Source organism: Elephas maximus, chromosome 13 (assembly GCF_024166365.1).
Source record: "Elephas maximus indicus isolate mEleMax1 chromosome 13, mEleMax1 primary haplotype, whole genome shotgun sequence".
NCBI classification, from domain to species: domain Eukaryota; kingdom Metazoa; phylum Chordata; class Mammalia; order Proboscidea; family Elephantidae; genus Elephas; species Elephas maximus.
The window spans coordinates 51,429,751-51,452,807 of NC_064831.1; the positions used below are offsets into that span (position 1 = coordinate 51,429,751).

Sequence of the window (23,057 nt, forward strand, 5' to 3'; positions counted from 1 at the left end):
ATTTCTCTCCGATATTGTCATTTATGCAACATTAATACTGGATGCCAGCTCCAATTTTCGTACTGCTTACACTCTGGGAGCCGACTTGCATATTCTGCCAACTCCATTACATCATCTGAAAACCCAAACATTTCCCATTTTCAAATCACTCTCATCTACCAGACATCGTTACAAATTCTCTCTTTCTCCCTAGTTCGCACACACAGAGATTGGTACCCCAGAGGAGCAGACGCTCCATACGAGGCTAAAGTCTGCAAACGTACATAATTTCTGGAAGCTATTACTGCTGCTGTGTTAGCTAAAGGATGCCTCCATCTCTGACCTTCCTTTTCCGTTCAGACTGTTATATAACCCAGTGCCTGCGTGCAGGATGTGAGTTGAGTGTTTGGGCCTTACCTCCCCCCTCCTCTCCCCCCATTAAATCTCCTAAGAGAAATGGACAAGCGGTTGGTTCAAAGAAGAATGAGTCGGGGGTGAGCCTCTGCAGGGCAGGGGCAAGTGGGTCAGCAGGTCAAGCCCTGCAAGATACATCCCATCCTTACTCTGCCCCTCTCCCCTCCTGATGAGCCTGGGGGGCGTTATATAATTTGCAAGAGCAGCAAGTTACCGATTTGCTAGTTGGTTCTGCAGCCTGCCACCCCAATCGCTTGCAAGAACACCTTCTGGCAAGAATGACACCTGAAGATGCTAATAACAGGGAAGGGGGGGTGGTTAGAAGAAGGGGGGTGGCAGCACAAACCAGAAACCAGTGCTGCTTCCTATATACTATATCCCCTGCTCTTAGGAAAAGAAAAAAAAAAAGCCTCAGAAACACATGAAGGGGATTTTCTCCAGTGTTTCTGATTAACCCTGTTACATAACCCGCTCGCATTCCAAATCCACCGTCTCAGGGTCTAAATATACTCTTCGCAGCCAAAAGCTCTCGGCACACAAACTCACCGAGCCAGAGGCAGGTTCGGGCCCCCAGCCCTGATCCTCGTCCCTCTCCTCCCGGCCCTGACTGCCCCCTCCCGCTCAAGCCGCGGCTCATTGTGGTCACTCTTCGGAAATCACCTTTAATTAAATGTTCTTCGCGTGTATCATCCTGATGGCTTTTACTGTACTCAGATTCCGTGAATGGGAAAGCGCCCGGACAGGGGGTGTGGCTAAGGGAGGGGGGATACTGTAAAACAGCCAGCACAGATCAGCCATATTCCCACCTCCAACTGTAACACCGAGAGGACGGGAGCGGCTCCCGGCCTCCACTCGCCTCTCCCGGCGCCCCCCCCCCCATCGCTGCCGGAGGCCGAGTGACCAGCGGAGGGGGCGCGCCGGGCCGGAGCCCAAGCCTGGGCTGCAGAGTCTCTGCCCCCAGCCCCAGGCAGCTCCCGCGCGCCCGCTTCCTCCGGAGTGACAGGCGGGATTTATACATTATTTACAACAGCAATTAAAGCCGTAGCTTCCTCCTGTCCTTTGTAAACTCCGGGCGCATTCAAATAAACAACCTCCCACCCCCAAGAAAACCCGACATGACATTGTGACAGACACCTCTGAAAGAGAGCGCGCTTTCCTCCACACCCCAATTTAACTGGGAAAAATAAAGGACCCTCTTCCCCATACACACTCCAAACACCAAAATGAAGTGTAAAAACCGCCCGGGGACGGGGAACATCGCTCGCGCCGACCGACCAGCACTGTACTTGCACTGACCATCCCTGGGTTCTCGCAGAAACGCTTGGAACCACAGAGAGGGGAGGATTCCCAAGCAGAAATAAGTTTGGGTGCCTTCCGATCTTTCCGGTTCTGCTTGTTTGCGGTGCTAGAGGCCGCTCCGAATGCGTGTGCAGCGCCCCGCAGGACCGCTGCCCCCAGCGCGAGCGCGCACACGCCCCCCGCCAACCCGGGCGCCCAGCTCCGAACCCGGGGCTGCAAACTCGCGCATCTCCCCTCGCCGCGCCCGCCACACAACTTGGCGAGCACCTCGCGCACCCGCGCCCCGCTTCCTCCAGCCCTCGCTCCAAATCCGCACCCCACCGCCCGGGGCAAGGGAGGGCGTCCATGCGCCCCCCGCCCTGTCAAGCCCCCTCTCCAGCCGGGGGCTTCCCAGGTCACTCACTGCACCTGCCCGCGGCCCGCTCCCAGCTTGGCGGGGGGCACAGAACCCAGCCTCGACTCGGGCGCCCGGGCCGAAACTGTCAAGAGGAGAGGAGGTAAAAGGGGAGGAGGGTGGCCATAAACAGATTTTTCCTGCTTCCTAAAAGGACACTGCCGCTTTAAAAGTTTCTTTCCCGGGCCCCCACTCCCCGGGTCTCTGGATTTGGGGGGAGTGTATTTAATTTCGGCAACGCGGCTTTCCTTGTCTCCCTTCAGGAAAAGCCAAGCCGGGGGGTGAGCCTGCCGGCTGTCAAGCCTCCCGCCGCCTCCCCGCCCCCCTCTCCTCCCGCAGCCCGGGGACGGGCTGCAAAAGTTTGCAACATTTCTGGGGGGCCGAGGGGGGAGGGGAGGGGGGCGCTCCAGCCTCGGGGCGCCGCGGCAGGCTCGCGCGCGGCCGCCGGACCCCGCGCCCCGGGCGCCCGCTCCCGGCCGCCCCCCGCTCGGCGCCCGGCCGCCCCCTCCCCAGCCCCGCTCCAGCCTCCTACCTCTGCTGCCGCTGGAATAGCTCTGTCTGCGCACCGGGCCGGGCGGCTCGCTCTTGCGGCCGGATTCCTGGTTCAGCGGGGTCTCCCTGGAGCCGGCGGCCGCGTCCGCGCCGCTGCTGCCCGGCTCGCTGGCGGCGGGGTCGGGGGCTGCCGGAGCTGACTCCATGTTTTTTCCCAATGTAGAGATCGCTGGAGATGGCGAGCTCCGAGACTCCCTCTATCTTCTGTTTGCAGAGCAACTCTATGGTACCAAAAAAAAAAAAAAAAAAAAAGGGAGAAGGAGACCGGGGAGAGCAGGAGGGAGAGAGCAGACGGCGGCCGGCGGGCGGGCGAGAGCGAGCGCGCCGAGTGTGTGCCGGCCGTGTGTGCGCCCGAGAGGGGCTGGGAGGCGGGTCTGGCCACAGGCAGCGCTAGCGAGAGCTTCTCCAGCCGGCCCCCACACCCACATTCCCCACCCTCCGGACCCCAGACCGAGAGCCGCAGACTGGCTGCCAATTTGGGGAGGTGGGGAATAGAGGGGCGGAGGAGCAGAGCTTCCGCGCCCCAACCCTCCCCTCTCCCCAGCCCAGGGACAAAAATGAAGAGCGGCGAGATGATTCTGGGCCCGACTCCTAGTGCTCTCTGGTCAACAGAACTCGTCTCCATCCGCAAACAGCCCGGCAAGAGACAAGTGGGATTATCCGAGCCGGGGAATCGCAGGTAGCAAGTTCTTTGCCAGCCCAGGTCTAGGGGGAGAAACCAAGAAGGAATTAGAACTGGGCTGACAACCTAGGAAAGGTGGAGGATGGAAGGACGTGGCACTGTTTACTCTGGGATGAGACGGCCAGTGGGTTCGCAATCTTGGTCAGATGCATCTTTTGACTAGAACAGAGTTTGAGTCTAGAATTACCCGGACGGCCAGTTTTTGGTGTGGTTGAAAGAGGTACAAAGGACCAAAAAACAAACCATTTAGTGTGGCACTTTTTTACGGAAGAAAACTTTGGCCTGTCCAGTCGATGTCTCTCTGAGGTGAATGAAATATACCACTCTGCATCCAGCTCTTGTGTGGCTGCTAATTGTCAGTTCCCACTGGTACTTCTGCTCATAAATGTCCAATCACATCCATAAAAGACAGATACACGGGAGAGGGGTTAGTAATGTTTGGGTGATAAAATTCAGATAATTGTCTCCTACATCCTTGCAGGCATCACCCGACACCCCCCTTTCTCCCATCAAATCACCCATCACCTGGTAGGTGCTTAATGAAACCCCAGGAAAGCAAAGAATTGCATCAGTGTTACTTGGACCCCAAACTCCAATGTCAAGGAACAGTACACACGGGATGGGTGGGGAAAGCCTGATTTCTGCCTCAATACTCAATCCAGCATTTCCTTTCCCCTTGAAGACACTGATGAAATCAATCCCATTTTTAACACACACCCCCACCTTCCTTTCAGCAGGCTCACAAATTTTGACAATAAAAAAATATTATTATATACCAGAAGGTGGCATAAATATGTGTGTCTAAGGGGGTGGGGTGGAGGAGGGAATTGGGGAACATTTTGCTTTTGCTAACTTCTTGGTCTCAGGAAATGCTTTTTAAAAAGAAGGGGGGAAAAAAAAACTAGTTAGCAGCTTAAGAAACTCATAGTGACTGTATAGGACAGATTAGAACTGCCCCATAGGATTTTCAAGGAGTGACTGGGGGATTCCAACTGCTGACCTTTTGGTTAGCAGATAAATTCTTAACCACTGCACCACCAGGGCTTCCAGTAGCTTAAAAGGACCCTTCATATGTCAGACTTCACACATGGTTTGTGTTACTGTTACTGATCTTGCTCTGATTTCAAACACACAGTGCTATTTGCCATGGTCTGTGTGTTAATCAGCAAAGCCTGTGGTCCACTCTTCAGCGTGGTATAGATGAGATGTGAACATTCCGACACTTGAATCCAGCCTCTGAAAAGATCCCTGGCTTTAGCCTGTCTGTTGGCACCTACAAACAATGCCTCCTCCAGAGCATACCATTTAAAAATAAAAATCAAACCTGTTGCCATCGAGTTGATTCCAACTCACAGCAACCCTATAGGACAGTGTAGAACTGCCCCATAGGGTTTCCAAGGAGCGGCTGGTGGATTCCAACTGCTGACCTTTTGGTTAGTAGCCGAGCTCTTAACCACTGCACCACCAGGGCTCCATCACACCATTTAGCCTATTAATAATGTCCTTAATGCAGTGACCCAACATGTCACACTTGACTTTTCTATTCGCTAATTAATTCTATTTGGGATGCAGGTGGCTTATCCCTGGCTTCTTTGTAGGCACCAGCAGCAACCTGTGACTATTTTTTTTGAGACGTCCATCCCTTTAGGCCTCCACTTGATTCCTGTGCTGCTGTCCTCCTTTGACTAACCAGGTATTTGGTCATCCTGGAAAATCCTTCCTGAAAATGGCCCTAGTGACCTTAATCAATTAAGATAGACTTTTATTCCCTTCAGGGATAGATACCAGCTCCAAAAAGCCATTTCTTCTAACTCTCTAAAACAATTACTGCTTCTGCAATTTAAAACAATTGGGAACTCAAGTGCTTTTCCCCAAGGGAAAAATAAAAGTGAGTTAGATACATTCCTTGACTGTCAATCATGGTTACTAAAGTGTAAATTACCTGGATTGAGGAAACATTTCAAACCTGAACAGCACAATGACCAGGTTTACAGTTCTTTCTTTCCCTCACGCCCCTTTCCTGATTACTAATCAAGGCTTTCCAATTTTCCAAACATTTGGGGAGTTGGGAGTCTTCCCTAGACTCTGCTCGTTGGCAAAGGGCAACCGTGTTTGCTCAAAAATGGTTATTTTACTTTGCGCTGCTGGGTTCTCTGATACACAAGGGCTTAGAAAACCTCTTCTTTGCACAAGAGATAAGCTGACATCTACTTTTCAGCTCCTCTTTCCCTCCGCCATGTGTCCAGGAAGCGTCCGTCCTCCTTGCCAATCCCAGGCTTCCCTCCTCATGGTAACAGCACTACTTTTCTCCTACTTGAGATAATTACTGGAAGCCTCAGAGTTAGCTTTGACTCCTCCCTCTAGCTCCTGTCCCTAGCTCTCCACGCCCTAACATATTTATCAAATGGTACAAATTCTACCCCTGCAACACCTGCCCCTCCTTTCTGCTGCCACCACTCCAGCTCTGGACATTACTGCTCACCTAACCATTATAATAACCTTCCAGATAACTGGCCCATCAGTCTTATAACCACTCTCATCCATCCCAGATAGCGCAGCCAAGTTAATTATCCTGAACTGCAGTTCTCATTTCCTACCATGTCACTCCCCTGCTTACAAGACTTTAATGGCTCCCCATTGCCTATCCAATTAACTACTAACTAGTCAACATGGTATTCAAGGCTCTAACTCACTTCTCATTGCACTCCTACACCAGGGATGGCAAATCGATCTCATCTCATGGACCAGCTCCTGAGGTTAGATGGAAAGGTGTGGGCTGTCTCCCATGGGAAGAGGATAGAGAGTACACGGTGACACCAGAAGTTCACCAAACTCCCTTGCATGCTTACACAATCCCTACAGTTCATGTGTAGTCCTCAGACCGTGCCACATCACCTGCGGCTGCCTCCTCCTTCTACTTGTTCCCAACAGATACACTTGGCTACACCACTTCTCCCTAAATTCTTTGCCTACCTTCCTTCTTTACTAAACCCTACCTTTCTTTCAAGGGCCATTCTAAATGACAACTCTTCTGTGGAGCCTTCTCTGATTCACCCCAAACCAAGTATTTGAACTGTCTTCATACTTCGCACCCATTTTAAGGCACTTGTTATACTCTATCGACCTTGTACTAACTGCAATAATGACTCAAACCTACCAACAATCATGAAGATGGCACAGGACCAGGCAATGTTTCATTTTGTTATACATAAGGTTGTCACTAACACCTATAACAATAGGATCAACATCTACCTTGTACTGTGGTTGTTTGGACAGTTGCCCTATCTTCCCTAGTAGAAGACACGTTCTTTGAAAGCAGGATTCTGTGCCCTTGCACATAGTAGGTGCTCAGTAAAGTTAGTTGATTTGGGGGAATGGAATTGATGAACAAGTCATAAGGTAGCATGTCCACACAGTGATTCCATTACACAGCAAGAATGAAAACCTAAGCATTTCAACTTTCAATCACTTGAAATAAACCTTCCCTTCCTGGATAAAAGATTAGTTGACATGTACGGGCTGTTAAAATTTATATATGCAAAAAAAAGTTGACAGTTATTTTCTTTGCATTTCTCGGAGAGGGAGAGAAGGAAAATGATGGAAATATACAGTAGAATTTCCTTGGGAGAGTGGTGGTTTCTACAACATGCATAAGAACAAAGAAGAAGGAAAATTAAAACCGAGTGCCCTGACAACAAATTTCTTTTCTCTGAAATAAGCATCAAGAAGCTGAAGCTGGGCCGTATGCTGAAAATAGAAGAAACTCAGAGAAAGTGCAGCACAGCTCTTGGGCCTGGGAGGAGGCTTTGTTCTGCTGTAGGGTTTGTAGTCAATGTAGCACCCAACCAGGAAAGACTGGGGTAGGAACAGCCCTCTGTCAAAATCAGATGAGGAAGAGTGTGAACCTGAAGTCCCCATGGGTAAGAACAGGACAGCCAGGGCTGCCAGATGCTGGGAAGTAAACAGGTAGATTAAAGCATGCAATGTAGACCCTGGATGATTCAGCCTACCCTCATCCTCATTTTATAGATGAGGAAACTCAATGTGGAGAAGCAAAATGACTCGTGCCAGGCCAATGAATCAGTGGCTTCAGAGTCAGGCTGACTGAGTAAGTGTCCTGCCAGGTTGGTCTGGTGGGATCCATTGTTGTGTTGACATTAGTTGCTGTCGAGTTGATTCGGACCCATGGCAACCCCATGTGTGCAGAGTAGAGCTGCATTCCATAGAGTTTTCAAGGCTGTGACCTTCCAGAAGCAGATCACCAGGCCTTACTTAAAGGCACCTCCGGGTGGGTTTGAACCTCCAAGCTTTACAGTTAGTAGATCAGCACTTAATCACGTGCATGACTCAAGGACTCTATCGGACTCAGACTGTCTGAATTCAAGACCCAACTCTGCCACTTACTAGAAGCCCTGGTGGCTACAGTGGTTAAGTGCTAGAGCTGTTAACCAAAAAGTCAGCAGTTCAAATCCACCAGCCACTCCTTGGAAACCCTGTAGGGCAGTTCTGCTCTGTCCTATAGGGTCGCTATGAGTCAGAATCAACTCAATGGCAACATGTTTGGTTTTATGGTTTAGGAGTGTGGATGAGGGCATGTCATTTACCATCTCTATTGCTACATTTTCTATTCCAACCCTTCTGATGAGGGCTGTTAGGATGATTAGATGAGATGGCTCTTCTAAAATGCTTGGCATTCAAACTTTCGCTATCACCATTAGGTATCTTGCGGGATTTAGTTAGATACTGCATAGAATTGTGTTATCCAACATGGTAGTCACTAGCTATATGTGACTATTGAGTAATTGAAATGTGTCTAGTTCAAGTTGAGATGTGTTATGTGTTAAAATACACCGTGGATTTTAAAGGAAAAACATGTAAAATAGCTCATTAATATTATATAGATTGGATGTTGAAATGACAATAGTTTAGATATCATGGGTGAACTAAATTATTAAAATTAGTTTCATCTCTCTTTATTAAAATGTGGCTACTGGAAAATTTGAAGTGTCTATGTGGCTTACATTATATATCTATTGGACAGTGCTGGTATGGAACATACCTGGCACGTAGTAGGTATTATAACTATTTAATACAAGTATCTGACTCAGCCAGGCCAAGAGGTAGCATCCGTCTAGTCATCTCACAACAACTTGAGTGTGTGCCTGCTATTTGCTATGGAAAATAGAGACAAAGCTGTTGTTTCTTGTAGAGAAAGGAAGATGTGCACACCAAAGCTAATTTGCACTGTATGCCCCTCTTAAAGTCATTTAGTGATGAGGCTTAGACAGCTCTAGAGACCACCATTGAAGAGTTAATGATCTCCCTCAGGACACTGGAATAGGAGGGGCTTTGCCCTGCACAGCTAATTCTTCCTTTGATAGCCTCTGGAAATGGGGCTGTGGAGTTCAGAAAGAGAAAGGCATCTGACAACACACAAATGCCAGAGAACATAAGAAACAGGTTTCTTCTAGCTAGTATTTCCAACAGCTCACCTGGGGGAGGTGAGGTGATGTTGTATTGGCCTTAGTGTCCTTCATAAAATCATCATGATCCTATTGACATTGACTTTGCTAACATCTTTGACTGGCTTTGAAACACAAGTGTAAAGAAGTCTAGATTGTAAGCTCCCTGAGGGCAGGGACCTTGTCTAGCTTCTTCGCTTGTGTATACTGAGGACTAATCACTGTGTCCAACACATGATAAATATTCAGTATTTGTCGACTTAATGAGTGAATGAATAACGTATATCATTAGTGTTGTTAGGTGCTGTCCAGTTGGTTCTCACTTGTAGCGACCCTATGTACACCAGAAGGAAACACTGCCTGGTCCTGTGCCATCCTCCTAATTATTATTATGCTTGACCCCATTGTTACAGCCACTGTGTCGATCCATCTTATCGAGGGTCTCCCTCTTTTTTGCTTACCCTCTACTTTACCAAGCATGATGTCCTTCTCCAGGGACTGGTCCTTCCTGATAACATGTCCAAAGTAGTTGAGATGAAATCTTCCCACCCTTGCTTCAAAGGAGCATTCTGGCTATATTTCTCCCAAGACACATTCGTGCGTACTTCTGGTAGTCTATGGTATGTTCGATATTCTTTGCCAAAATCATAATTAAAAGGAATCGATTCTTCTTTGGTCTTCCCTATTCATTGGCCAGTTTTTGCATGCATATGAGGCGACTGAAAATATTATGGCTTTGGTCAGGCACACCTTAGTCCTCAAAGGAACATCTTTGCTTTTTAACACTTTAAAGCGGTCTTTTGCAGCATATTTGCCCAATGCAATATGTTGTTTGATTTCTTGACTGCTGCTTCCATGAGTGTTAACTGTGAATCCAAGTAAAATGAAATCTTTGACAACTTCAATCTTTTCTCTGTTTATCATGATATTGCTTATTGGCCCAGTTGTGAGGATTTTTCCTTTCTTTATGCTGACATACAATCTATACTGAAGACCATAGTCCTTGATCTTCATCAGGAAGTGCTTCAAGTCCTCCTTGCTTTGAGCAAGCAAGGTTGTGTCATCTACGTGTCATACATTGTTAATGAGCCTTCCTCCAACCCTGATGCTGCATTCTTCTTCATATAGTCCAGCTTCTCGGATTATTTGCTCAGCATACAGATTGAATAAGGCTACAACCCTGTCGCACACCTTTCCTGACTTTAAACCATCCAGTATCCCCTTGTTGTGTTCAAACGACTGCCTCTTGGTCTATGTACAGGTTCCACATGAGCACAATTAAGTGTTGTGGGATTCTCATTCTTTGCAATGTTATCCATAATTTGTTATGATCCACACAGTCAAATGCCTTTGCAGAGTCAATAAAACATAGGTAAACATCTTTCTAATGTTCTCTGCTTTCAGTCAAGATCCATCTGACATCAGCAATGATATCCCTTGTTCCACATCCTGTTCTAAATCCAGCTTGAATTTCTGGCAGTTCCCTGTTGATGTACCATTGCAACCGTTTTTGGATTATCTTCAGCAAAATTTTACTTGCGTGTGATATTAATGATACGGTTGGATAATATCCACATTCTTTTGGATCATCTTTCTTTGAAATGAGCACAAATATGGATCTCTTCCAGTCATTTGGCCAGGTAGCTGTCTTCCAAATTTCTTGGCATAGACAAATGAGCACCCCCAGTGCTCAGCCAATTGTTTTTGGTACAGTGATTCTGTGTATTCCTTCTATTTTCTTTTGACGCTACCTGCGTCATTCAATATTCTGCCCATAGAACATTTCGAAACCTTAATTTGAGGCTTGAATATATAGCTTTAAAAAATTAAGTTATGAATAAATTAATAAAGAAAGAGTAACATTTATTGAGTACCTGTTAAGTTCTAGATACTTCCTCCTGTCTTGTAGATGTTTTATAAATTAGGCTTCTCTGGGTGTTTTGTTTTTTTTTTCTTTTTATAGCAATTTACTTATTTTCCATCTATAAAATGGACATGATGGCATTGCTTCCCCACAACCACTTAAGTCACAGCAGTGTTGGGGAGGGTTAGATAAGACAGCATAGATGAAAGTGTTTTGGAAATTCTAGAGTAGTCTCTCCAACAAAATTATATCTATGGTCTCTGATAGCCACGTGTGCCTTTTTGAGAACTTGGAATGTAGTTGGTGTGATTGAGGAACTGGATTTTTAACTTTATTCAAATTAATCACCATATTGGACATCACATGCTCTACATTTCAAGTTTTAATCTTTTGAATCTCTGATCCACCCTCAGGTGGGCATTCACTCATAGAGTCCAGAAATCTTTATCTGCACCTGCTATGAGAAAGACCTATATCCTAGGCATTAGTGAGCTGAAATGGACTGGTATTGGCCATTTTGAATCAGACAATCATATGGTCTACTACACCGGGAATGACAAATTGAAGAGGAATGGCATTGCATTCATTACAAAAAAGATCATTTCAAGATCTATCCTAAAGTACAGTGCTGTCAGTGATAGGATAATATCCACACAAGGAAGACCAGTTAATATGACTATTATTCAAATTCACATACCAACCATTAAGGCCAAAGATGAAGAAATTGAAGATTTCTACCAACTTCTGCAGTCTGAAATTGATCAAACATGCAGTCAGTATGCATTGATAATTACTAGTGACTGGAATATGAAAGCTAGAAACAAAGTAGAAGGATTCATAGTTGGAAAACATGGCCTTGGTAATAGAAATAATGCTTGAGATCACATGATAGAATTTTGCAAAACCAATGACTTCTTTATTGCAAATACCTTTATTTAGCAACATAAACAGCAACTATACACGTGGAACTCACCAGATGAAATACACAGGAATCAAATCAACTACATCTGTGTAAAGAGACAATGGAGAAGCTCAATATCATCAGTCAGAACAAGGCCAGGGGCCAACTGCAGAACAGACCATCAATTAAAAAAAAAAAAAAATTTTTTTTTTAATGCAAATTCAAGTTAAAGCTGAAGAAAATTAGTGCAAGTCGACAAGAGCCAAAGTGTGACCTTGAGTATATTCCACCTGGATTTAGACACCATCTTACTAATAGATTTGATGCGTTGAACACTAATGATGGAAGACCAGACGAGTTGTGGAATGACATCAAGGACATCATACATGAAGAACACAAGAGGCCATTAAAAAGGCAGGAAAGACAGACCAAAATGGATGTCAGAAGAGACTCTGAAACTTGATCATGAATGTAGAGTAGCTAAAAGCAAAAGGAAGAAATGATGAAATAATATAGCTGAACAGAAGATTTCAAAGAGCAGATCGAGAGGACAAAGTGAAGTATTATGATGACATGTGCAAAGACCTGGAGATAGAAAACCTAAAGGGAAGAACATGCTCAGCATTTCTCAAGCTGAAAGAACTGAAGAAAAAATTTAATCCTCAAGTTGCAATACTGAAAGATTCTATGGGGAAAATATTAAACAACACAGGAAGCATCAAAAGAAGATGGATGGAATATACAGACTCAGTGTAGGAAGAAGAATTGGTTGACATTCAGCCATTTCAGGAGGTAGCATCTGATCAAGAATCCGTGATACTGAAGGAAGAAGTCCAAGCTGCACTGAAGATATGGGTGAAAAACAAGGCTCTAGGAATTGGTATAATACCGGTTGAGATGTTTCAACCAACGGATGCAGCGCTGGAGGTGCTCACTCATCTATGCCAAGAAATTTGGAGTTCAGCTGCATGGCCAACCTACTGGAAGAGATTCATATTAGTGCCCGTTTCAAAGAAACATGAGCCAACAGAATTCCGATAATCGAACCATACTGTTAATATCACACACAAGTAAAATTATGCTGAAAATAATTCAAAAGTGGTTGTAGCAGTACATTGACAGGGAACTTCCAGAAATTCAAGCTGTATTCAGAAGAGGAAATGGAACAAAGGATATCACTGCTGCTATCAGACAGAGATCCTGGCTGAAAGCAGAGAATACCAGAAAGATGTTTACCTGTATTTTATTGACTATGCAAAGGCATTCAACTGTGTGGATCATGACAAATTATGGATAACATTGCAAAAAATGGGAATCCCAGAACACTTAATTGTGTTCATGTGGAACCTGTGCATAGACCAAGAGGCAGTCGTTTGAACACAACAAGGGGATACTGCATGGTTTAAATTCAAAAAAGGTGTGCATCAGGGTTGTATCCTTTCACCATACTTATTCAGTCTATATGCTGAGCAAATAATCCGAGAAGCTGGACTATACGAAGAAGAATGTGGTATCAGGATTGGTGGGAGACTCGTTAACAACCTATGATATGCAGATGACACAACCTTGCTTGCTCAAAGCAAAGAGGACATGAAGCACTTACTGATGAAAATCAAAGGCTCTAGTCTTCAGTATGGGTTACACCTCAACATAAAGAAAACAAAAATCCTCACAACTGGACCGATAAGCAACATCATGATAAATGAAGAACAGACTGAAGTTGTCAAGGACTTCATTTTACTTGGATCCACAATCAACACCCATGGAAGCGGCAGTCAAGAAATCAAACAATGTACTGCATCGGGCAAATCTGCTGCGGAAGACCTCTTTAAAGAGTTAAAAAGCACAGATATCCTTTTGAGGACTAAGGTGTGCCTGACCCAAGCCATAGTATTTTCAATCACCTCGTGTGTATGTGAAAGCTGGACAATGAATAAGGAAGACCGAAGAATAATCAACTCTCTTGAATTATGGTGTTGGTGAAGAATACTGAATATAGCATGGACTGCCAGAAGAGTGAACAAATCTGTCTTGGAAGCAGCTGCTCCTTGGAAGGAAGGATGGTGAGACTTTGTCTCAAGTACTTTGGGTATGTTATCAGGTGAGGCTAGTCCTGGGAGAAGGACATCATGCTTGAAAGTAGAGGGTCGGCAAAAAAGAGGAAGATACTCAATGAGATGGATTGACACAGTGACTGTAACAGTGGGGTCAAGCATAAAATGATTGTGAGGATGGCACGGGACTGGGCAGTTTTTCATTCTACTGTACGTAGTGTTGCTATGTGTTGGAACCAACTCAATGGCACCTAACAACGACAACATGAGAAAGACACTGTAGGGGATTCTGAAATGAATCAGGTAGATTGTACATCCTCTATAAGAAGTTAAGATAAGCCCATCAGCACCTGCACTTTAAGATATTAAGTACCAAATGCCATAGGTCAGATTCAGGTGAGAGGCTAAGACTTTGGAAAAAGGAGCCAATGTTTCCTGCTGGAGAAATCGAAGAAAGAATCCTTGAAAAGGGGGCATTTCTTGAGTTGTTTTTCCTAGAGTCAGGACCAAAGATATAAAATTGAGAAGGGGCTGTGGGAATAGATAGCTTTTTGAAAAGAAAGTTGGGGTCGCTGACTCCATTTGTCTTCTCCAGGTAGACCTATTCTTAATGTAAGGAAATGTGTAAGAGTCTGCCCTGTGCAAGGGAGTGTCCTAGATAGAATATATCTCACACATACCTACTTTTTCAGCCTAGATTGGTGTTTCTCAAAGTGTGGTCCCCAGAACAGCAGCATCAACATCATCTGGGACATGTAAATTCTCAGGTCTCACCACAGACTTACTGAGACAGAAACTCTGGGGGTGAGACCTGGCTACCTGTGTTGCCAGGGCATCGAACTGGTTCATTTAAGTTCAATCGCCTGCTGAGAATTTGCTTTTCCACCCCAAATATACTGAATCAGAATTTATAGTTTAACAAGATCCCCAGGTGATTCTTATGGATTCCCAGGTAATTCTTGTGTGCACGTAAGAATCGCCTGGGGATCTTATGAAATGTAGATTCTGATTCAATATATCTGGGGTGGAAATGCAAATTCTCAGCAGGGGGTCGAACCAAAACTAATCAGTTCGAAGCCCTGGTTGTAACAAGCCATCCCAGTGATTCTGATACATGCTGTGGCTTGAGAATCATTGCCTGAGATTAAAGACTACCTGCTTCATAAATGCATATGGGTGAACAACCATGTATCCTAAAAGAGGACTTTTCTTATGAGAGATATATCCATGCATTGTATACCAAACACTCTTCAGCCTGTGCCTCCAGTACAATCACACAATTCCCAGCACCATGTAAGAAACCCTACCATTAACTAAGTCTATACATCTCTTGTCATTTCGGTGGTAGTTACAGAGACAAGGCTTTTTTTCTGTTCTTCCACAAAAACTTGCATAGAGCTTAAATTTGAAAATGGAAAAAAAAAAAAAAAAAAGCTGTCAAACTAGCCTGGGGGCACTGATGATTCAGAATGCCAGTTCTGCCCTGGTGAAGGTAGATATTTAGATGGAGAGCCTGTGTGAAACTGAGTAAGAAATCAGCAGGAAATATTTTTTGTTTAACAGATCAGAAGGGTGACAAAGACGATAGCACTGTTCCAAAAGCTACATGATGGTAGATATTGTGGGTCAAACTTCCCTTTAGAAATAGTTCTGAGTTGTGCCTCTCTCAGAAGAGATGTTCACTCACTCAAAATGTAGTTGGCCATCACACTAATTAACTTCTTTTTTTCTATTCTGGGTATGTCAGTTACCTATTACACAACAATGCTGGATAACAACCACCTCAAAACCCAGTGGCTTACAGTAACAAGCGTTTCGTTCTCATTCTTGGGTCTGTGGGCAGGCTAGGATTCAGCTGGGCTTGGCTCCAGGCTGCTGACTGGGCTTAGGTCTACCCCACATGTCTCTTATTCTTTTTGGACATTGGTTAACTGAGGCATGCTTTTCTCGTGGCAAAAGGCAGATACACAAGAGAGCAAACTCATGCGCATAAGCACGTGTCAAGCCTTTGCACATATCACATCTGCTAACTTCCAGTTGAGCAAAACAGCTCATATGACCACACCCAAAGCCAAGGGGTGGGAAAGTACCCTCTGCCCACAAAGATGCCATGCAAAGGTGTGAATGTGTAGCACTACTACAGGTGGACAGTTGAGACCAATCATCCCATCATTAGGGATGGCGCATCTCTACATCAGAGGTTCTCAAGCTTGACTGTAGATTGTAATCGCCTGCGGAGCTTTGAAAAGACTGGTGCCTGGGTTCCACCCCTGGAGATTCTGATTTAATTGGTTGGGGGTGCAGCCCAGGCTGGGACTCGTAGAAAATCCTCAGGTGATTCTAATGAGCAGCCAAGTCTGAGAACCACTGATGTTAAATCAAATTCTACTGATTAAACACATAATTTTGACTACTGTTTTGTGGAGACCCTTTCTGTATTTGTTTTGGGACCTCCCCATCCCTTAAGACCTTTGACAGTTAAAGCACATTCCTCTGTCACATGTGACATCAGTTCCCCCCACTGAGCAGCCTCAGGTCAGATGCATAAGGAGGTATCATCAGACACGTCTTGAGAGTTGAATTCTAATGAATTGCCAGTGATCCTGTTTGTTACTCTTCTATAGCTAGGGTGAAACCACTGGTGTGGGTGCTAATTGCTACTGCCTCCATGTCTGGAGAACCCATGTACGGGAGTATAGAACCCACTGTTACCATTAGAAGCTAGAACCTACTGTCCCAAGCCATGGGGCACTTGCATAGGTAATGTACATATTCATTTTGCTTTTCATTTATTTTTGTTTTTTGTGTGTATGTACATAAAGAAAGGCTTCAAATTTTTGTGCCTTCTGGCCTTCAAAGTTTTGTAAACACCTGGGAGTTATACAAAGTTGTTTTGAGAACCTTATAAAGATCAATCTTAAAGTGGTTGTTTTCTGCCATGCTGAAAAGGGATACCAGGGGCTGACTATAATCGGCAACCCCAGTCCTCTGTAAATTATGTTCTTCCCAGCAGAGTTTCTCCCACCTAAGGGCCTCTATGTATTTTTAGTCTTCAAACTCTCATATCATTTATTCCATCACTAATTTCACCTCACAGCTTTCAGTTTGGGATCTTTCTTAAACCTCTTTATGATACTGTGAAAATAAAAACATTGCATCAGAACTCCCTTTTCTGATATTTTTATGTGTGTAAGAAAAATAATATTTTAAGAACCAACCTATGTTTTAGAATATTCTTCACATCTTTCAAGAATCTTCTAGATGCAATGATCAAGCAAAACACCCTCCCACCCTTTCCCAATATGCTATCTGGCTCACAGACAAGCTCATTTGTTAGAAAAAGAAGAGAAATCATCAGTTTGTATATTAATTTTCCCCCTGAATTGATTGCTGGCTGTCAGGATGCTTGAGATTTTGAAAAACCAATCAAATTATTAATTTTTGGATGAAATTCCATAATTCTGTGGCTAATTATCAATGCATATGCAGATTTTGGGGGGAGATCTGAGTAGAACAACAAAAAACTTTAGTGTCTAAGAAGAAAAGAGATACATCCACTCTGCAGATGAGTCACTGGGAGCATATTGGATACATTTATCAGAATAGGAAGCACTATAGAGTCAATAACATTTCGGTTTGACACTTTCTTCACATCCAAAAGTTAGATTCACAAATATTTTCTTCCCAGGGACATGTTGTCATAATAAAGAAAATAAAGCCTTAGGTCTCCACAGCTGTTACCTTTCCCATTTTTAGTCCATAATGGCAGAACCAAGAAGAAAACATCATCATAGACCAACCACTGTTTCATTGCATAGGATCAGAAGGCAGAGGTCCTAGAACTGCTGCCACAAAGCTGTGTGACTTTGGAGAAGTTGCTAAACATCTCTGGGTCTCGGTTTTGTCACCTGATGAACTAATGATTTCCAGGACTCCTCTGTCATCCCATGATCTACTTGCCTACAGAACACTTGGCACTACAGAAGACACAGTGTTGGAGGGAGCTGTGTTACAAGGGAGGGATAAATTCCTGTGCTCAATATGGAAGATGTTATGGGTGGAATGTTCTGATGCCAAGGAAGTTCATTAAGCAGAGAAATAATACTGTGGACTCAGAGAGTAGGAAAGGTCCTTGAGTGTCAGTGAGGGAACCAAGGACTGGACCAAAGTTACTCACAGAGTTGGTGGTCAAATGAAAGAAGGACTGGAGACTCCCAACTCCTTGCTTGGGACCTTTCCTCTCCCCAGGCTGCTTCTTTACCGGCAGCTCTCATCATTTGGCCAACAGAGCGGTCGCTTCAAACCTCCATTTGTTTTAACGTGAGCCAAGAGCTCTTTGAGGCCAGATATAGCCTATAAGATGGGCAACAGAATTAGTCCAATGAATGTGACCCCAAATTTGGCCAATATTTGAAGTTCACTGTCAGCCACATCTTAGCCATGTAATTATACAAGGTCAACAATCAGCCTCAGTCTTAGTCAGATGATCAGGTGGGTTCTAGTTAATTCACTTGTGGTGACTTGGCCCATTTGGATGAGTGGTGCCACTATTCAATCTCGGGGTGCCCCAGCACTGCCTTCAGGTGATGAGATTGAGACTCAGAGCCCTTTTCTTGATGCTCGGTGGGCTGTGTCTCAGCAACCTCCCCCGCTTCTGAGGATGCAGCTCATCTCGGGTGATGTACGTAAGGGTTTCTGGAGGAAATATCAGCATGTATTGAACATATGCTGTGTGCCCGTACTATACTCGGAACATTACCTACATTATCACATGTGGCCCTCAGTGCTAGGAACTGGGTGGCAAAATCCCTGCTTTGCAAAGAAACCTAGCCCAGTTGTGTTAAGCGGTTTGACCAAAGCTCTATTGTTAATATCCAGCAAATCTAGGCTTCCAACTCAGGTCTAATTCCAACACCCGTGTTGTTTCCACAACACATTTACCCTCAAATGCAAATTATAATAAAATGAAAAGCAAAAACGTGGCTCAAATCTCAGGCTAGGGGGGAAAAAAAAGGAAAAAGGATGGATTACTGGAAATAAACATGAATGAAGAAATCTGGATCCAAATTCCAAGTCCTCCTTCTTCAGCATCCCATCTTCCTCATCAGCACTACCATTCAACTAACAGCTCTTAAGCCTATCAGCAAATAGGCCTATCAGCAAGTTATATAGTATAGAAAGAGTAGGAGCTTAAAACCTCAGGTCATGAATTCAGACTACCAGCTGCTACCTTGGCCAGGTCTTTCCCAATTCTGGGAATGTATCAGTTTGCTTTCCATTTTGAGCAACAGGAAATCCAACTCAAAATGGCCTAAACAGAAATGAAAATTTGTCACAATATAAAAGGTAGGAAGAGGAGCCCTGGTGGTGTAGTGGTTAAGAGCTCAGCTGCTAACCAAAAGGTTGGCAGTTTGAATCCACCAGCTGCTCCTTGGGAACCCTACAGGGCAGTTCTACCCTGTCCTATAGGGTTGCTCTGAGTAGGAATTGGCTTGATGGCAATGGGTTTGGGTTTGGGTTTGGTAGGAAGAAAGAGCCTTGGTCATGCAGTATATAAGACCTTGGCTGCTAACCAAAAGGTCAGCAGTTCCAATCCACCAGCTGCTCCTTGGAAGCCATATGAGGCAGTTCTACTCTCTCTTCTGTAGGTTTACTATGAGCTGGAATTGACTCGATGGCAACAGGTTTATGGTAGGAAGATGAATTAATGCATTTGAATTATGGTATTGGTGAGGAATATTAAATATACAATAGGCTGCCAGAAAAATGAGTAAATCTGTCTGGAAGAAGTACAGCCAGAATCCCCCTTAGAAGCAAGGATAGTGAGACAGTCTGGCGTACTTTGGGCATGTTATCAGGAGGGACCAGTCCCTAAATAAGGACATCATGCTTGGTAAAATAGAGGGTCATTGAAAAAGAAAAGACCCTCAATGAGATAGATTGACACACTGGCTGTAACAATGAGCTCAAACATAACAATGATTGTGAGGATGGCACAGGACCAGGTAGTGTTTTGTTCTGTTGTACATAGGGCTGCTATGAGTTGGCACCAACTCAATGGCACCTAACAACAACGACACGGTAGGATGGTCCCGAGGTCGGTTAGTGTTGCAGCTCAGTGATGTCGACAAAAGCATCTCCATCTCTCTCCTCTCTTTTTTTTCTTTTAGGGGAGAAAATAGTTCCCAGAACAGACTTTTGCTCTTGTCTATTGACCAGAACTGAGTCACAAGGCCACTCCTAAACCAACCACTTACAAAGGGACTGGGAGTACCAGAATTCACTTAGGCAAGCCAAGATTTAACCCTAAACTTCCCCAAGGGGTGGGTACCCAAGTACAAGTGCAGTCCTGTAAGCAAGCAGCCATTTCTGCCATAGGACCTTGGATTACTCAGCTGTAAATAGGAGAAATAACCATTCCTCCTTTGTAGGACCACTGTGAGTATTAAAAACATGTGGCAACACTTGGTAAACTGTGAAACACTCTACAAATATAAGGTCATTTTATTTCTCTACTCTAGACCAGGGGTTCTCAAACCGAGTATCAGAGTCACCTGGAAGGTGCATTAAACTACAGAGTGCTGGGCCCCAGAGTTTCTGGTTCCGTAGGTCTGGGTCTAACGAGTCTAAGAAGACTCGTCTAACAATTTTCCAGGTGACGCTGCCGGGAGTGGTCCACGGAGCACACTTTGAGAACCACTGTTATAGACTATAAGCTTCTTGAGTGTAGGAACCATGCCTTATTTATATCCTTAGCACTGCAGTGCCTTACGCACACACTAAATGGTAAATAATAATAATAGCTAACATTTATTCTGTGCTCTGCACTTAATTAAACTTTTTATATGCTTTGTTTCCTCTAATCCTTACTGTAACTCCATGAGGAAGGTACTGCTATTACCTCAGTTTTACAGATGAGTAAAGTGAAGCATAGAGGGCAGAAGACCAATAAATAGTAGAGCCAAGATTTAAACTCAGATGCATCTAAATCCAGAACCTATGCAATGAACTAAAACTCTATCCTGAATATGATAGGTAGTCATTGATTGTTTGTTGAATGGAATAAACGTAAATCCTAAGAGAAGGAAAAAGAATACAGTTATATGTTGATGAGGTGAGAGAGACAGAGCAGGACTAGAGTCCTGGAAAAGCCTTTGACATTTAGGATCCTAGGCAGTTGAGTGGCAGGTAACACAGCAGGCCCCCTAGGGAAGGGAGATCCCCAAGGGAGTTGGTTTTAACCAAGGGGAAAGGGCATGCACCCAGCAGCTCAAGTTCACCTGCTTCACTAACTTACCCTGGCTTTGCTTTCACTGACACAGCAGCCCAGCATGAGTGTGTGATGAGAACCTAAGGGTGCCCAGGGGGCCTTCCTCCCCACGTTTTCACTCTCTGCTGTCCATGCATGGCAGGGAGAATTCTGAGCGTGCATGCCTAGATGTGAAGGAAGCCCCTGTACAGATGCACACTCACTCTCTAAGTCACCAGGGTACCATTTGGTAAACTGCTGCTGCAAAGCTGTAAATGGTACCCTGGTGGCCTCACAGACTGACTGTATCCCTAAAAGTGTTTAATTTACCTCTGGGGCGAATTTACACCCTTGGAAAATCTGGTTAAATGTATAAATGAATCTTCTAACCAGCTGAGATTGAAGATATCATAAGATCATAAAGCCAGAAGGTGCTCCCCGAGAGCAACAGGTCCATCCCCACTGTCCTGGCTCACCCTCACTTATAGTCTCAGACACAGGAGATACCTCTGCTGATTTCAAAAGAGCATCAGGAAGGATGCTGCAGTGTGTCATTCCATCCTTTGACCTTGAGAACGCTGCCACTCTTCTAACTTAAATCCCTGCACTGGGGCCTGGGCTCAGTTCAGGCTCATCTGCTGCCAGTGAAGAGGAGGAGCAGCACCGTCTGAGCCAGAACTTGCTTAAGCTTAGACACTAAGCTTCTAATGGGTCTAAAGTTTGGGTGAGTTAAGCTCCAGTTTAATGACTCTCCTTCTCATTCCTCAACGCAAAACAAAAGTGCCAAGAATCACTCTATGGGCCGCTTTAAGGAGTGTGTCAGTCATTATAGATTATTTACACTGTGGTAGCAAGCAACAAGAAGTACAGCCAGAATGCTCCTTAGAAGTGAGGATGACGAGACTTCATCTCACTCACTTCGGACATGTTATCAGGAGGGACCCATCCCTGGAGAAGGATGTCACGCTTGGTAAAGTAGAGGGTCAGCTAGAAAAAGAAAGACCTTCAATGAGATAGATTGACACAGTGGCTGCAACAATGGGCTCAAACATGCCTACAGTTGTGAGGATGGCACAGGACTGGCCAACATTTCATTCTGTGTATAACAGAATGAAACATAGGGTCATATGAGTTGGAACCGACTCAATGGTACCTAAGAACAACAACAAAAACAAGCAAACAATCCCCCCATCTTAATGACTTATAACAACCAAGGTTTGTGACTTGCTCATGCTAATGTTCACCACAGGCCGCGGTGGGACCCTGCTCATCATAGTCATATCTCAGACACCACTGATCACAGGGTAGAGGGAAAGACACACTGGTTCTTAATGCTTCCACCTAGAAGTGACACTTGTCACTTCTGTTCACAATGCATGGGCCAAAGCAAGTCACACATTGTCGTTAGGTGCTGTAGAGTGGGTCCTGGCTCATAGCAACCTCATGTACAGCTGAACGAAACGCTGCGTGGTCCTCTGCCATCCTCACAATCGTTGCTATGTTTGAGCCCATTGTTACAGCCACTGTGGCCATCTAGTTGAGGGCAGGGAAGGGAAATCCTAGAATATCCCCAGAAGAGGGAGCATGGGAAATACTTGGTGATGTAAACTTGTTTGGACATGGTATCTTTGAAGATGTTATCCATTAAATTAACACGAAGTCAAACCAAAGTTGTGTGGGTCCTAATCGAATCTGAGTGATATCCTATAGAAAAGGCTCAGAGAGACAAGGGGAAAATGGTCATGTGACTAAGGAGTTATGCCACAGCTTCAAGTCAAGGAATGCCTGTGTCTACCAGAAGCTGAAAGAGATAGGAGGGGATGTTCCTCTAGAGCCTTCAGAAAGAGCGTGGCCCTGTAGACACCCTGACTTTGGACATCTAGACTCTAGCATAGTGAAACAATCAATTACTGTCCTTATTAGCCACCCAATTTGTGGTACTTCGTCACAGCAGCCCTAGGAAACTATTACCATGCCCATTGTGAATAAGAGCATCAGGACAGAGATGCGTGGCACACTTAGGGTGGCTTGGGAACAGACCTGACCCCCAATTAGTTACAGGCTACTGCTTCTGCATTCCTGAGAATATAACTTTGACTTCTTTCCTTTCATATACATATGGTCTTGGGCTTCTGGCTGGGTGGAACAAACAGCCCTTGGCCCCCTAGCAATTATCTTGTTTAACTGGCCCCGCTTTTGTCCCAAAG

General features: G+C 44.8%; 1 protein-coding gene across 1 annotated transcript in view; it reads right to left on the minus strand.

Annotated features, from left to right (window-relative positions):
• RORA (RAR related orphan receptor A) overlaps nucleotides 1-2,862 on the minus strand; it is an 830,757-nt gene extending 827,895 nt beyond the window's left edge. Inside the window, exon 1 of the mRNA XM_049905185.1 lies at nucleotides 2,619-2,862. Within this exon, the coding sequence (XP_049761142.1) occupies nucleotides 2,619-2,784 (166 nt within the window). The 5' untranslated portion in view covers nucleotides 2,785-2,862. The remainder of the gene's footprint in view (nucleotides 1-2,618) is intronic.
• Nucleotides 2,863-23,057: the final 20,195 nt, after the last annotated feature.